Below are 16893 nucleotides of genomic sequence, written 5' to 3'. Positions count from 1 at the left end.
TAGGTTTAGTTACATTAATACGATGTATTGTTCTGAAACATGGGAAAATTTAAACTCAAAAAAACTATTTGAGTATCCTATAAAATTTAATTTCGAAGGAAACCTTGGCTTCAGACTGTTTTGAAGAAAACAAAGTAACTAGAGGTTTCATATTTTAAACCATCGATTTATAATACAATAAAGTTAGATCGTGAAAATATTCTATGTTTAGTGCAAAGGATCACTTGCCAGTTTACAAGTAGAATATGGAACCATAATATGCTTTCGGACCATCACACATATATATAAATATGGTAGGGTCCCAGTAGTACAGTTGGGTTCATTTTCGACTCAATTGGGAATTCCGGGTTCGGATTCCGGACGGGAGAGAAATGGCTGGGCACTTGTTTTTATCACCTAATGCCCCTATTCACCTTGCAGCAAATAGGTACCCAGGAATTAATTATAGGCTCAATTGTTCGACTTTGGAGTGTGCAGGGTGAGGGGGGGTGGGAAGGGCCTTAATATAACCCCTAACATGTATCATCGCTACACACTGGCTACCTGTCCCCCAATACAGTGAATTAAAATGAGTTATAACTATCCAGGTGGTGTGAGAGTGGGTTTAATTTTGGTGATTCATCGTAAGTAAGCACTTTAGGTAAGTAAGCACTTTAGGTAAGTAAGCACTTTAGGTAAGTAAGCACTTTACCCTGAGGACGGGCTGCATATTAATTAGCAATTACTACAAATAATTTAGGAAAACTTGAAGAATATCAAGCCCAAACACTTGGGCTGGACGGTAGAGCGACGGTCTCGCTTCATGCAGGTCGGCGTTCAATCTTCGACCGTCGTCCAAGTGGTTGGGCACCATTCCTTCCCTCCCCATCTCATCCTATATCCTTATCCTGACCCCTTCCCAGTGCTATATAGTTGTAATGGTTTGGTGCTTTCTCCTGATAGTTCCCTTCCCTTGAAGAATAAGAACACTGTTTTCCCCCAAAACGGTGGGTTTTCTGAGGAAAAGAAAACGTATGTTTGGGAGTTGAGTTTAACCGCCCAAGCTGCGTGCGCAACAAGCCGAGGTTATATAAGCTCTGCCTGCAGACTGGGTGGCTCTACTCATCCACGGGAGACATTTCCCGTCACGCAGGGTGCAGTCGCACCTCCACAGATCTCCAGTATCATCTATTGATACTGGAAATGGCTCAAAAGGGCCACCACTTATGGGCTATTCATGCCCAAGCCACCTTTTGGGTGGCTTAATCTTCTCTCTCTCTCTCTCTCTCACTGGGTGGCCCGTCTTATCGTCAAGCAAGCAGCTGCTCACTTACAAAACGGCTTCGGGCTGAAAATCAACTAGACGGCTTGTGGAGGACGTCAAAGTAAATAGATGCGTGTAAGTCACTGATCTCGAAAATATTTCTGGTAGGGAGCCGGTCGGCCGAGCGGACAGCACGCTGGACTTGTGATCCTGTGGTCCTGGGTTCGATCCCGGGCGCCGGCGAGAAACAATGGGCAGAGTTTCTTTCACCCTATGCCCCTGTTACCTAGCAGTAAAATAGGTACCTGGGTGTTAGTCAGCTGTCACGGGCTGCTTCCTGGGGGTGGAGGCCTGGTCGAGGACCGGGCCGCGGGGACACTAAAAAGCCCCGAAATCATCTCAAGATAACCTCAAGATAAGGCACTATAGGATACTAAGCTGGGCTGCTTACTGGTGGAAATCTCGTGTAGCTACAAGGTAAAAACTAGAAAACACAGTTTATAGTTGTGGCAAGAAGGAACGAAGCCTAATTAGCATTCTAGACAGAGGTAATAATTTCGTTAAGATATTTCTGAATATATCTTATAGATATATATCTTATTGATATATTCAGAAATACACTGAGAGATGTCAATTCCGATTAGCAGTGCATATGTACACACAGTTTTATTTAATGCAGGAAGCTGTTTAGGGATAAAATATATTTAGAGAAATGTTATTCATAAATCATAAATTATTAAAAATTTATCAGTTATTAATTCATAATAATTACTCCGCATTATTTCTGTCAATCAACCTTAGTAATGAGGCTGACATCATTTTCTTTCATCACCTATTACATTTTTAGCACCTCAGGATTCACCAAAGCACAATCAGCCATAAGCACAATCAGAGAACACTGTATAAACATCAGAGGTCCGCGGTTGTTCAACATCCTCCCAGCGAGTACAAGAAATATTGGCCGGAACAACCGTGGCTGGTTTCAAGAGAAACCTAGATTGTTTTCTAAAAAAAAAAAAAAAGTGCCGGACCAACCGGGCTGTGGTGGATATGTGGGCCTGCGGGCCGCTGCAAGCAACAGCCTGGTGGACCAAGCTCTGGGGAGTAGAACAACTCCCAGAACCCCATCAAGCAGGTATCTAGACCACTATAAACAAGCAGGTCCGAAAGCATATTACGGTTCCATATTCTACATGTAAACTGGCAAGTGATCCTTTGCCCTAAACTGCTCAACCACTAACATAACCTGTACATCTTTTATTCATGACGGCTTTGTCTTTTTTTTTATTGAACAGTTTACGAGCTTCGAAGCTTCACAACCCAAGGTATTTTATTTCATCAACTACATCGGAGCTCATTAACTTTGAATAAAAAACCTTCAGTGACAGAGGAAAGATGTAAAGGTTTTGACCTTTATCCCCAGTTTGCTAACTGTAGGTACTGTAGTACTGTAGGTACTGTAGTACTGTAGGTACTGTAGTACTGTAGGTATACTGTAGTGTAAGGGGCACCATGTTCTATTCGCTAGCAAGAGGACCAGAGAGAAAGATTAGAGACCGCCACTATAGGAGAGTTCATTAATTCATTATCATTACTCCATATGAACAAAGTGGTGGGTGGAGTGCGGGCGCCACATCCCTACTCTCTAGTGTTGAGAATTGCGTAGTGAATTTTGAGAGAGATAATGGATAACAAATATGATACAAAAATATTTAAAAGAAATTGAAGAGAAACGGAGCAAAATAGAAGTAGTAGCCTAAGAGACTAAATAAAAAACTAAACAAAAAGTAAGACAAATAAAATATAAAACAGGGGAAGAAAGTGATGAAGTAAAATGATAAAAAACATGGAATGGAAAAGCAAGTATAAGACCAGAGGGAGAGGAAAACAAAACGACTCTACAAAGTTTCTGTAACATTTGACAAGTTGGTTAGTGGAGGATGTAAACACACAGACGAAATTTGCTAGATTTTATTAGTTTCAACATTCGTACCCTTCAGGCAACTTTCGTACAATCCTGTTTCAACATTCGTACCCTTTAGGCAACATTCGTACAATCCAGTTTCAATATTGACACCCCTTCAAGGAGTAAACTTTTGTACCGTCCAGTGTCAGCACTCGTACACTCCAAAGAGTCAACTTCCGTACAATCCACAGTGTTAACATTCATACAATCCATAGGCTCATCATTCGTACATTGTAATCTTTCGTACAAACCAGTTAATATTACACTCCACAGGGTCAACATCGTACAGTCAACTACAAGACAAGTTGTTCTAACAATCGTTAATTTGCTTCCCTCCTGAGCGTCAGGTCATCATATATGCAAGTCTTGGGGGTTTTCAGAGCATAAATTAAGTGCATTAAGAGACATATTGGAAAAAATCAGCTATCTTTATTTTTTACTTAAGATTGCATGTAGTTTTTGAGCTTAGCCAATCAAAAAGTCGCATGCTTTCATCGTGGTTAATGGTCCATCAGTGTTCACAATGACCTATCGTACGTGTAGCTCTTACGTTCACTTACTGGCCAATCAGAGCATCGCATTTTTTCTGGGCTCTTCATTGACCAGTCTGCTGTGTTCTATCTCAATTATCAGCTAACCAATAAGAGGAATTCTTTACACCCTCTTAATCCCCTGCCCAATCAATAGCGTGCATATGATTTAGCATTTAATTAATAAGGTCACAAACAATCCTCCTGTGTCCTCATTGGCTAAATATCGGCTGAAATCTGCTCCACGGATTAGCCAATGAGAAGAGCGCTCTCATTTTCGCTTGAAGCTCTCGGCCAATCATCGTCATGGGTGTGGCCCCACTAGTGTAGCCCCGGGAGCGGCCGAGGTTAGGAGAGGACGAGGGCGGCGCAGGCCAGGAACAGGGTGGCGATGGGCTGGGTGGGCGGCCATGGGAGGTGGGCGTGGGCGGCGCTGTACCCGCCCACCTGTACCGCTGCCTGTCGCTCGTCTGCAAGGGATCATTAAATTCAGTTAAAAACTAATACATTTTCCTAATGTAACTACAACGTTGCCCGAAACGCTATGCGTTCTAGTGGCTTTAGGTATTGTATGTACTATCTCTTATCTTTAAATCCATCATTATGTATGTAACTCAATGGATGTACCTTTACCTGAATAAAAAAATCTAAATCTAAATTGACCGTTGAAAATCAGTTGACAATTCAAATTTAGAGACAAATACGATTAAAACCTGACGATTTTGTAAAAATATACTGCCGAAAATGTCCTACAAATTCAAAAATTCTTGCCAAAGATTTGTCTGTTGTCAATTAATAAAATTAGTTTTTTTCGGCTATATTTGTCCAGCTGACAGTTTGTACCAACAGCCCTTTTTTTATTTAGCAAAGTTAGGTATACACAGCACTATGCTGCTACCCTGGGGCCAGATTCACGAAGCAGTTACGCAAGTACTTACGAACGTGTACATCTTTCCTCAATCTTTGACGGCTTTGTTTACATTTATTAATCAATTTGCAAGCATGAAAACTTCCCAATCAACTGTTGTTATTGTTATAAACAACATCCTTGTGCTTCGGAGCTCATTCACTGTTTAATAAGTGTAAACAAAGCTGCCAAATATCGAGGAAAGATGTACACGTTCGTAAGTGCTTGCGTAAGTGCTTTCGTGAATCTGGCCCCTGTTCTATATGAGATATTACACAGCGTAGATCAAGAACTAGTTATAACCATCTCGCAGGATGGTTAGTCATACATGGGATCAGGGGAGAAAATACCAGCTTCAGTACAAAAACAAATCAACTCTGACTAAAAATCAAGTGAGAACATAAAATTAAGGCTGATCTATTAGCCTCCACGCAAGGGGCCTCGTAGCCTGGTGGATAGCGCGCAGGACTCGTAATTCTGTGGCGCGGGTTCGATTCCCGCACGAGGCAGAAACAAATGGGCAAAGTTTCTTTCACCCTGAATGCCCCTGTTACCTAGCAGTAAATAGGTACCTGGGAGTTAGTCAGCTGTCACGGGCTGCTTCCTGGGGGTGGAGGCCTGGTCGAGGACCGGGCCGCGGGGACACTAAAGCCCCGAAATCATCTCAAGATAACCTCCACTAGCAAAATCAGGGTACAGCACGATAATATCTTCCAATATTCCTGAGTATATGAAGTAATTACAGAGCTCAAAGTACCTCATACTATTATTTATTTATTTTATTTATTTATTTATATACAAGAAGGTACATTGGGTTTGAGAGAAAACATAGCATAGTATTTACAATCTTGTAAAGCCACTAGTACGCGCAGCGTTTCGAGCAGAAACGGTCTGAAGTCACTTATAACAGGACAGAGATATAGTGTTGGAGAGTATGTCCCAGCTCTTGTTCACATAGTTTACAATTTGAATGTTCAGCATTGGGGGATTCATTACCTGCAGCCACCTGCCATAGATATCGATATCCCAGCCTAATGCTGACAATTACAATGTCACACTGTCTAGTGGAGGTGTTATGCTGCCTGTGCATATAATTCTCGGTTCTAAACATGTCATAGCTCTTTATACTCGTGCTTTCTGGCCTTTGTGTGTCAGTGATTGCTCTTCTGTCTTCCTTAATTTCCTGAAATATTGCGGCTTTTACAGCAGAGATTGGAATGCCCATATACCCACTCAATTTCAGGCTTATCACATGCAGTTTTAGCTGCCTTGTCTGTGCCATCATGCTGGACAACACCTACGTGAGATGGTATCCATACAGATGAGACTCTGAAACTCTTGCTCTTTGCACTAAAAATGTTGTTTATAATGGATGTTGCAACATTCCTAGTGTCTAGTTTGCATGTTGGGTTCTAAAGGGCCAGCTGAAGAGCTGACGTTAAATCACAGAAAATTACTCCTCCACTGTTCTTCGGTGCGTTAGTGGCCAGTTGTAGTGCAGGTAATGGTGCATGTGTGGAGCTGAGCCAGTTATTGTGTCTCACATGTGTGATCTGTGTACATATGTTGTCTTTGTCTATTCACCAGGCTGCTGCAGTGAGCTGGATAACCATGACTGGCCACTCCTCTTCCTGTCGAAATGACACATATTAAAGCACCTCTCTCTCTCTCTCTCTCTCTCTCTCTCTCTCTCTCTCTCTCTCTCTCTCTCTCTCTCTCTCTCTCTCTCTCTCTCTCTCTCTCTCTCTCTCTCTCTCTCTCGTTCTGTGAGCGTATTGAGTCACCGGCCCACAGAGGGCGCCTATACTAGCTGTTCCCGGAGTAAATACTAAACACAGGATGGATAGAAGACGCCTTAGTATAATCCACACTTCACAGCTGGTCTTGAAGGGAGTTTTGAATCCTAGTATAAAGAGAGCAGCGTGGGAGAGATACTAGATAAAGAGGGGGGGAAGAGGGGGGTGTGGGGTGTAAAAGGGGGGGGGGGGGGGGAGGGATAGGAGAGAGGATAGTACCCTTCCTCTCTACAGGTAATATTGACCGAGTGTTTGCTAACTGCTGAGAGTCCAGCTCTTCTTATTTTTTTAGACACACACACACACACACACACACACACACACACACACACACACACACACACACACACACACACACACACACACACACACACACACACACCCACAGGGCTGAGTGGATAGCGCTCGGGGGGGGGGGGGGGGTCCTAATCGTAAGGGGCCGGGTTCGATTCCCGGCCGAGGCAGAAACAAATAGGCACAGCTTTTTCCTTCCCTGATGCCCCTGTTCACCTAGCAGTAAATATGGTACCTGGGAGTTTGACAGCTGCTATGGGCTACATAGCTCTTGGATTTCAAGTCAAATCCCAGCCGCTCCCAAAACTGTAATAGAACTTTTTTTTCAGAGAACTCTATAATCGCTTCCAGAAGACGTTTCCGAGAAGCGTCATCTTAGTGATAAGATAAGAATGAAGGTAGCTACAGAAGACCTATTGACCCATACGAGGCAGCTCCTATTTATAACCCTCGTTGTTATAAATAGTCCGTCTAGGATAGGGAGGATAGGATAGGATAAGGATAGGGAGAGACAGAGAGTGAGTGAGGGTGCGGATTATAAAATCTGGAGTAAGGTAGGGACATCCCTGGAAACACAAACCGTAACTCTCTCTCTTTTCAGCTTGTTACAACTTGTAATAAAGTTGTTACATCTTGGCTTAACGTGTTTATGACGTATTAGAACGTTGTTACAACTTGCTATATTGGTTGTTATAATTGGTTAGGCGGTGTTAAAACTTGTTCGCACGTTGTACCAACGTTGTAGTTTCGGTGTGTGTGTTTGACGGGATATGATAGAGAAAGGTAATATAGAATAGTGTCCTGGCCACTTTGGATGGGTTGGAGTTGTAAGAATGGTGGCCACAGTGGCGCTATATAACGTCATACGCTCATCCCTCTGTCATCAACATGTCCTTATCTAGCCTCGTAGCCCCCGGGTGGCGGGGCGGGAGGCTGCTTCAGGGCGCCTCTCCCGCCAACACAAAATGCGTTTATCTGCCCGATGCTAATGTGATTCCCAGGGTTCATTGGCTGTCAGCGAGGAGGAGGGCTGGGTGAACACCCTCTACACCCACACTACAACCCTCTACACCTACACTACACCCCTCAACACACCGGTGGTGACGTGGACGGAGATGGACGCTGGCGGAGCTCTGAGAGGCACGCAGCTGTAGTTGCCGGAGTCCTGAAGTCTCACAGCGGACAACAGGAGACGAGATGTGGTTTGTTCCGTTGTCTTCTCCACCTGCGAGAGAGAGAGAGGGTGAGAGAGAGAGAGAGAGAGAGAGAGAGAGAGAGAGAGAGAGAGAGAGAGAGAGAGAGAGAGAGAGAGAGAGAGATAAAGGACATAATTAAAATTCACATTTTCTTTTCACGAAAGTGAATCCTTTACTAATTACTTGAAAGTCTTGGTCATTTTTGTTGATGATTTCACAAACAGTTCTCAGAAAGTATCGCTCCCCCCCCCCCTCCCCCTCCCATGGAAAATCTGAGGTTATGTAACGTTGGAACACAGATTAAGAGCCGTCCAGACATGTGTTGCCTGCTGGGGACCTTGTCGGAATACCCGACACCATTTACTAATATTAAATACAATATGCAGATAATATTGCTGCTGTTGTGTAAATAACAAGTTAACCCATAGAAAATGTATAGTGGAATTTTCCGTCAATAGAAAACGGGATATCATTGCCACGTCGGCATTAAATTCACCAACTATTATGCTGAGAATTATTCTTAATACAGCACAGTCTTTGGACTAGGAATCATCATAAAAACATCTCACTTGAATTAAGTTAATTTTTAGTACCAAAATAGAGTAAATAGAGGCGCTCTCTAACCACTTCTTGACGTATCTGGAGCACTTAGGCTGGTAGGGGGGCCTCAGTAGTCAGCCATTGTTGTTAAGACGAGAGTAGCAGGATGTTGTTATAGTTGTTATAGATTCAGCTACTTGGAACAAGTTAACAAGTTCCAAGTAGCACGGGCTATGGTGAGCCCGTCTCAATAATCCTAGTACTCCAGTACATTAGGTGGGAGCCAGCCACACCCACAAAGTGGATCGTCTGGCTTATTCATCCGTGTTCATCCGTGTTCATCCGTGTTCATACTTAATAACCCCCCCCCCTAATGAGTAAAGGAGTCGATTTGTGAGAATTTGCAGAAATACAGTCCACTGCATCATACAATTTGCTGTCGAAATATATAAATTAACGTAAATATAAATTCTATATAAATTCATATAAATTAAACAAATATAAATTCATATAAATTAAATAAATATAAATCTCACAGGTCGGTTCCCCACAGGTCTGTCAAATACAATTTTTTTCAAGTGTCATTGTTTAATATTTTCAAGAAACTAATTGAATAATAAAAGCTGGGGTATAAGAGCAGCTAAGAGCGATTAAAAGCTGGGATATAAGAGCAGCTAAGAGCGATCAAAAGCTGGGATATAAGAGCAGCTAAGAGCGATCAAAAGCTGGGATATAAGAGCAGCTAAGAGCGATCAAAAGCTGGGATATAAGAGCAGCTAAGAGCGATTAAAAGCTGGGATTAGAGAGAAACTAAGAACTAGGAGAGAATATCAGGTATTAGGATATCAGACAGACTAAGAGCTGAGCTAAAAGACTGAGTAAGAGAGACTAAATAAGAGCTAAGAGACAGTGATGTAATCATGCCAGAAAACAGGAGATATTTATCCCCATGAGACGCCTTATAACTAATCTCGCATTCATACATTTTTTGTCCTGGTCCGCTCCACGAGGTGGATGATGAGTCGATGAACTGTCCACTCAGCTATCAGGCCCCCGTGTGTGTTTGTGTGTGTGTGTGTGTGTGTGTGTGTGTGTGTGTGTGTGTGTGTGTGTGTGTGTGTGTGTGTGTGTGAGAGATTTAAATACCCTAAAAGCTTTTAGCCTTTCATACCGTAGAGGTACCAAGCAGGGCCCCGTGTACTCACCATGATGGCGATACCTCCCCTCGGGGAGTCGTAGTCGAGCCTGGTATTGTAGTGGTACCAGAGGAGGGCGGGGGGAGGGTGAGAGGTGTGGGTGACCACACACTCCAGTACCAGCGACGACCCCACCTGTAGGTACCTGGACGTGCTGCCCAGGATCCTCGTTCCGTACTCTCCTGCAGCACCAGCAGCAGCAGCGGCAGCAGCAGCAGCAGCGGCAGCAGCAGCAGCAGCAGCAGCAGCAGCAGCAGCAGCAGTACCACCAGCATCAGCAGCAGCAGCAGCACCAGCAGCGGCAGAGGAAACCAAAGTAGTTATGGTCTCATGCAAGATAGGTAATATGAATGCAATAATCTTTATGACATTACCTCGGTTAAGGTAAACCTATATATGTCTATAGGACATATAGGAGGGTGGGAGGGGGAACCTGCTGCATGGGTGACAGCTTCTCCTCTATATCAACCTACCCTAGCTTTGCGCCCTGGAGAGGCCACTCCAGACCGACAACCAGAGCGCAACTCCATAGTCTCCTGAGACTGATGGATGTCTACTCTATATCTGTGTACTTGAAAGGTATCTGGGAACGCACTCAGAGCTGGGATACAGGAGGCTAAGAGCTAGGATACGAGGACAGACTTAAGAGGTAGGATAAGAGGACAGACTTAAGAGGCAGGATACGAGGACAGACTTAAGATTCAGGATACGAGGAGAGACTTAAGGGCTAGGATACGAGGACAGACTTAAGAGCTAGGATACGAGGACTGAGTGAAGGAACGGTACCCTACCTCTTGGACCACAGAGATTCGAACGAGTACCCTGCAAGATGCTATCGGATCCACTGTCCCGACCAGACCAAGTGGCTGTACACCTTTATGACGGTGAACAAATAAATAAAATATTGATCTCGGAACATTCGCGAGGAATAAATGAATACAGAATGTATCTTAAGGAAGCTTCAGTATCTTAAGGAAGCTTCAGTAAACTGGTAAAGTAACATACAACCTGTTGTAGATAGGTAAAATATATTACATATGCAAATTATTGTGGACAAGGTATTTTGGCTATAGACCAAACATGTGACCACCAGAATATTAGTGAACCTAAAAAATTAACTCTTGGTAAAATATGTTGGTCATAAATTAAAGAGAAATATATATAAATTTTGGATTTTATGGTTCTGGTGAGTGGTTGGCGACCCAGGCATGACCCAGGCATGACCCAGGCATGACCCAGGCATGACACAGGCATGACACAGGCATGACCCAGGCATGACCCAGGCATGACACAGGCATGACACAGGCATGACCCAGGCATGACCCAGGCATGACCCAGGCATGACACAGGCATGACCCAGGCATGACCCAGGCATGACCCAGGCATGACACAGGCATGACACAGGCATGACACAGGCATGTTTTATAGTCATATTATTTTTCTGGCGTGAGCTGGAGGCGGCAGCAATGAAGGTTTCCAATGGGGCTGGTTAGGGCCGGGTGTTGTACACAGGGCCAGCTTCTGAGGGCCAGAGATCAAGCAGCATCTCCACCTCCCTCTCTCGGAGTTTAGATTTGATGTCCAAAGGGCTTGGAAAGGATGGGGGAGGAAGAGGGATGGGGAGATGAAATTCTGGAAAAGGATTTGGGTGTGGAGAGAAAGGAGGCTTGAAAGTTGGGTGGCTTGTCCACCATGGGTTGGCTTGAGGTGTGGGTCGTTTGTTTGGTTTGTGTGAGTTAGTTTGTGAGTGTGTGTTGTGTAGGGTTGTCAGCGCCTTGGCTGGGGTGGCCAGTGTGTGGGTGTCTAAGTTGGTGTCTGGGGTCCTCCGAGCCGGTGGTGGCGGCTTCAGGAGCCTGGTTATAGCAACATCAGGGTAGTTGCACTGCTTGCAGAACAGTTTTTTTTGTATAAATCGGGTCCGGGATGGTCCACTCATCTGGGTCTCCTGTTAGTCCGCTCAGTATCTGAGGTCTCGGGAAGGTCTGATCGTGGATGTGTCTGATCACGTTTTGTTGGAGAGTGATTCCTCAGGCTCTGTGCGGCCGCTCCTGGATCTCATAGCCTCTGGCTGTGTTGATTGCTTCGTGGGGTTCCTCATTTTCTGGGACGTACACGTGTTTCATACGGTACAGGTGCTTTCTGGCCAAGTAGCTGAGCCTGATATTCATTGACATCATGTTGAGGGCTCGGTGGATCTGGTCCGTCCTTATCCGCCAGCAACAGGCTCGCCGCCGCAAAGCGGAGATCTTTGTTTTGTACCCGTTGGATCTTCAGTGTGCTGGTTTTGTTGATGTTGAGGGGGATGTGAGGGTACTCGAGGCTAGGCCTCATGATCATCCTACACAGGTGGAGCTTGACGTGGGAAAGGGCGTGTCTGGAGTGGAATAGCCTGGCCAGGGATCCCCCCGCTGTCTTCTCAGAGACGTACTGCGTGGAGTTGAGTAGTCTATTGTTGTACCCAAGTGTTGGAATTTGAAATGGCTATGGGTTCATCCCTGATCCGTATCTCACCCTCATTTTCGATTGTGTGTGGGCCCTACAGCCGACTGTGCTTATCTGGATCTTGTCTGGGTTTGATTTGATGATTGTTGCCGCCGAAGGCGTCTTGTCTGGGTTAGTGGTGATCCTCCATTTTCTTTCCCAGTTCGCAGTCCGGGCGAAGGGAACTACCAAGGGAAAGCGTCAAGCCATTAGACTATATAACACGTGGAAGGGGTCAGGATAAGGAGTTGGGATGGGACGGGGCGGATGAGAAATGGTGCCCAACCACTTGGACGGTCGAGGGATTGAACGCTGACCTGCATGAAGCGAGACCGTCGCTCTACCGTCCAGCCCAAGTGGTTGGCAGTCCGGGCGAGTTCTACATTCAACTTTCGTGTGAACACAGTTCTCACTCGGGCTGTGTTCGTCCAAGCTGCACCCGACACCCAGTAAGGAGGTTATCTTGGTTATCTTGAGATGATTTCGGGGATTTATTGTCCCCGCGGCCCGGTCCTCGACCAGACCTCCACCCCCCGGAGGCAGCCCGTGACAGCTGACTAACTCCCAGGTACCTATTTACTGCTAGGTAACAGGGGCATTCAGGGTGAAAGAAACTTTGCCCATTTGTTTCTGCCTCGTGCGGGAATCGAACCCGCGCCACAGAATTACGAGACCTGCGCGCTATCCACCAGGCTACGAGGCCCCTGGAGAGTTGCACCTTTCACCCACATGACACATTCATCAACTTTGAACGTAACCAAAAGTTGTATCTTCTTTAATTAAAAAAATTATATATAGTTATACCATCATTTTCTGTATAGTTTGGCCTAAGATAAGTCAGGTCAGGTGACTGAATTAACCAGCAGTGTCGATGCTGCAACCCGTTCTCGACTCAAGTCCATTGCATCCAGCGGTCAACCCCACAGACGCATTCATAAATTTTAACATGCTGTTCATTCAAAACAGGAATTTTCTCAAGTACAAATTAATATTATAATATATTGGCATATTGTGTATATATAGGCATAGGTTAGGTTGGGTGTTTAGGTTCTGTTGGCGATTATTTGTATTTGTACTACGTGGGTGAAGCATTTATAGCGTTGTGATTCGAACAAAATTCGTCAGTGAAGCACTTGTTCCGGATATGTTCGAACGTCAGCAGTTGTGAGTCGTGTGTAAACTGCTTTTCATTCATAAACAGGGGGTTTGGCGGGTGCATGGAATCACTTTTGGATCTTTGTTTGGAGGACGGGCTGCGCGACTCACAACTGTTGACGTTCGAACACCGCTCGAACAGTGCTTCATTGACGATCTCTGTTCGAATCGCAACACCGTAAACAGCCCGTCCTCATAAACAAAGACCCAAAAGTGATTCCATGCACCCGCCAAACCCCCGCTGTTTATGAATGAAAAAACGGGTTACACACACGACTCACAATTGTTGACGTTCGAACACTTCCGGAACAAGTGCTTCACTGACGACTTTTGTTCGAACCACAACGCTGTAAATGCTTCACCCACGTACTACAAATACAAATAATCGCCAACAGAACCTAAACACCCAACCTAACCTATGCCTATATATACACAATATGCTAATATATATTATTAATTTATATGTTTGAAAATTTCCGTTTTGAATGAACAGCATGTAAAAATTTATGAACGTGTCTGTGGGGTCGACCGCTGGATGGAAGGGACTTGAGTCGAGGACGGGTTGCCGTAAATGTTTCACCCGCGCATTTCAAATCCAAATAATCACCAACAGAACCTTAATGCTGAACCTAACTTAACCTAACCAAACCTAACCAAACCTAACCAAACCTAACCAAACCTAACCTAACCTAACCTAACCTAACCTAACCTAACCTAACCAAACCTAACCAAACCTAACCAAACCTAACCTAACCTAACCTAACCAAACCTAACCAAACCTAACCTAACCTAACCTAACCTAACCTAACCTAACCTAACCTAACCTAACCTAATCACGAGGAAAAAAAATCTAACAATACACAATACGTTTACAGTGGTAAATGCGTCTTGGAAGGGGGGAGGGGGGGGCTAGGCTCCTTTAAGCGGCCGCCGCTTAAACGAGCCTAGTCTGATACAAAAAAGTAAATAAACCAAGAAGTGAAGAAGCCAAGGAGGGAAGAAATCAAGAAGGTTAGAATCCAAGAAGAAAAGAAGTCAAGCAGGGAAGAAGGTACAGAAACATGAGGAGGAGGATGAGGAGTAGGAGGAGGAGTAAGGGTTATGAGGGCCGTCAGGAGTAACAAGGCGTGAGGGAATATTGATTGATACAGAGAATATGAGGCCCGGGACGGAGCACTGTCTGGGGCCTCGACATTTGTCCTCTCAATATCAGACGACAAGAAATATCCGGAAATGAGGATTATACAAAGGAGACCAGAGAGTGATGCTTTCTTTCCAAGATATGAGAGAGAGAAAGTGGAGCAGAGAGAGAGAGAGAGAGAGAGAGAGAGAGACAGAGAGAGAGACAGAGACAGAGACAGAGAGAGAGAGAGAGAGAGAGAGAGAGAGAGAGAGAGAGAGAGAGAGAGAGAGAGAGAGAGAGAGAGAGAGAGAGAGAGAGACAGAGAGAGAGACAGAGACAGAGACAGAGAGAGAGAGAGAGAGAGAGAGAGAGAGACAGAGAGAGAGAGAGACAGAGAGAGAGAGAGAGAGACAGACAGACATGTAGATAGATATATACGACCGATACTGGCATTGTATTCAATATTATTCTTACAAACTTGATTAGAAACATTAGTCGGGAGTTCAAGATTAACACAACCGACAATGACTGGAAAGACGGGACTCAAGGGCTGAAGCTCGACCATACATGCATTAATAGATGAAACACACACACACACAAACACACACACACACACACACACACACATTTACCTGTTGATTGACGGTTCAGAGGCGGGACCAAAGAGCCAGAGCTCAACACCCCCGCAAGCACAAATAGGTGAGTACATACACGTCAGGAATGAATACGTCAAGATGAGAAGAGAGACTGAAAGGCAATATGAAAACGACGTAGCAAGCAAGGCAAAGACTCAACCCAAATTTCTGCACAGCCTCATCAGGAGATAAACAACAGTGAAGGAACAAGTAATGAAACGGAGGATAGGGGCAGACAGATTTACTACAAATGACAAGTGTGTGAGGAACTCAATTAGAAATTTCAGGAGGTTTTCACAGTAGAGCAAGGAGAAGTACCAGAGATAAGAGAGGGGAATATCTAACCAGACACCAATAGAGGAGTTTGTGATTACCAGTGGGGAGGTGAGGAAGCATCTGCTAGAGTTGGATGTGACAAAGGCTATAGGCCCGGATGAAATCTCCCCTTGGATACTAAGGAAGGAGCAGAAGCTCTGTGCCTGCCACTCTCCATAGTGTATAACAAATCACTGGTAACAGGTGAACTGCCAAAAATTTGGAAGACGGCCAATGTAGTCCCGATATACAAAAAAGGGTGATAGTCAGGAGGCACTGAACTACAGGCCAGTGTCCCTAACCTGCATACCATGCAAGCTGATGGAGACGATTGTGCATTAAAAGCTAGTGGAACATCTGGAGCGAAATAACTTTGTAACACAACATCAGCTTGGTTTCAGGGATGGCAAATCATACCTTACAGGATTAATTGAATTCTATGACCAGGCAACAAAAATCAGGTAAGAAAGAGATGGGTGGGCAGACTGCATATTTTTGGATTGCCAGAAAGCCTTTGACACAGTACACCATAAGAGACTAGTGCACAAGCTGGAGATGCAGGCGTGATTGAAAGGGAAGGTTCTCCACTGGATAAGGGAGTACATGCACAAGGAGACACAGGTGAAAGCAGAGTACTCAAATGAGCCATAGATACATTAGAAAGACCTTTTTCTGTGTCAGAGTAGTTAGTAAATGGAATGCACTAGGAAGTGATGTGGTGGAGGCTGACTCCATACACAGTTTCAAATGTAGATATGATAGAGCTCGAGAAGCTCAGGAACCTGTACACCAGTAGATAGACAGTTGAGAGGCGGAACCTAAGGGCCAAAGCTCAACCCCCGCAAGCACAACTAGGTGAGTACACACAAGGGGTGCCTCATGTCCCGGGTCCCATACTATTCCTCATTTATGTAAACGACTTGACTGCAGGAGTTGAGTCTTATATGTCAATGTTTACAGATGATTCAAAACTGATGATGAGTGTTGAGACAGATGGGGATTGTAAGATTCTTTCAGGATGATTTTTAACAGGTTGCAAAGCTGGTCCGAGAAATGGCTGTTTGAGTTCAACACCAGCAAGTGTAAGGTGATAGAAATGGGATCAGGAGCCTGGAGACTGTATGACCGATACACGATGAAGGGGAAACTACCTCCCTATAACGACTAGAGAAAATAATCTGGGAGTGGACATAACACCGAACCTAACTGCAGAGGCTCATATAAACAGAATAACGTCAGCCGCATACTCTACGCTGGTAAAAGTCAGAATATCCTCCAGAAACTTGTATAAAGTTGCTTTTAGATCACTGTATACCGCCTATGTGAGACCAGTCTTAGAGTATGCCGCCCCATCTTGCTGCCCCCATCTAAAAAATGCACACAAGGGACCTCGATTAAGTGCAGAAGTTTGCAACGAGACTCGTCCCAGAGTTACGAGGGATGAGGTACGAAGAGAGACTGAAGGAACTAAACCTGACGACGTTAGAAAGCAGGTGGGAGAGGGGGACATGATACA

At 44.7% G+C, this 16893-nt stretch overlaps 1 protein-coding gene across 1 annotated transcript in view; it reads right to left on the bottom strand.

Moving 5' to 3' along the window:
- Positions 1-3199: 3199 nt before the first annotated feature.
- Positions 3200-16893, bottom strand: part of LOC123750423 (uncharacterized) — a 97982-nt gene continuing 84288 nt past the window's right edge. Inside the window, exons 6-8 of the mRNA XM_069324150.1 lie at positions 9678-9850; positions 7832-7961; positions 3200-4209 (exon numbers count right to left, since the gene is read on the bottom strand). Of these exons, the coding sequence (XP_069180251.1) occupies positions 4088-4209; positions 7832-7961; positions 9678-9850 (425 nt within the window). The 3' untranslated portion in view covers positions 3200-4087. The remainder of the gene's footprint in view (positions 4210-7831; positions 7962-9677; positions 9851-16893) is intronic.

Source organism: Procambarus clarkii, chromosome 13, assembly GCF_040958095.1.
Source record: "Procambarus clarkii isolate CNS0578487 chromosome 13, FALCON_Pclarkii_2.0, whole genome shotgun sequence".
NCBI lineage: Eukaryota > Metazoa > Arthropoda > Malacostraca > Decapoda > Cambaridae > Procambarus > Procambarus clarkii.
This window is presented reverse-complemented; position numbering and strand designations above follow the sequence as displayed.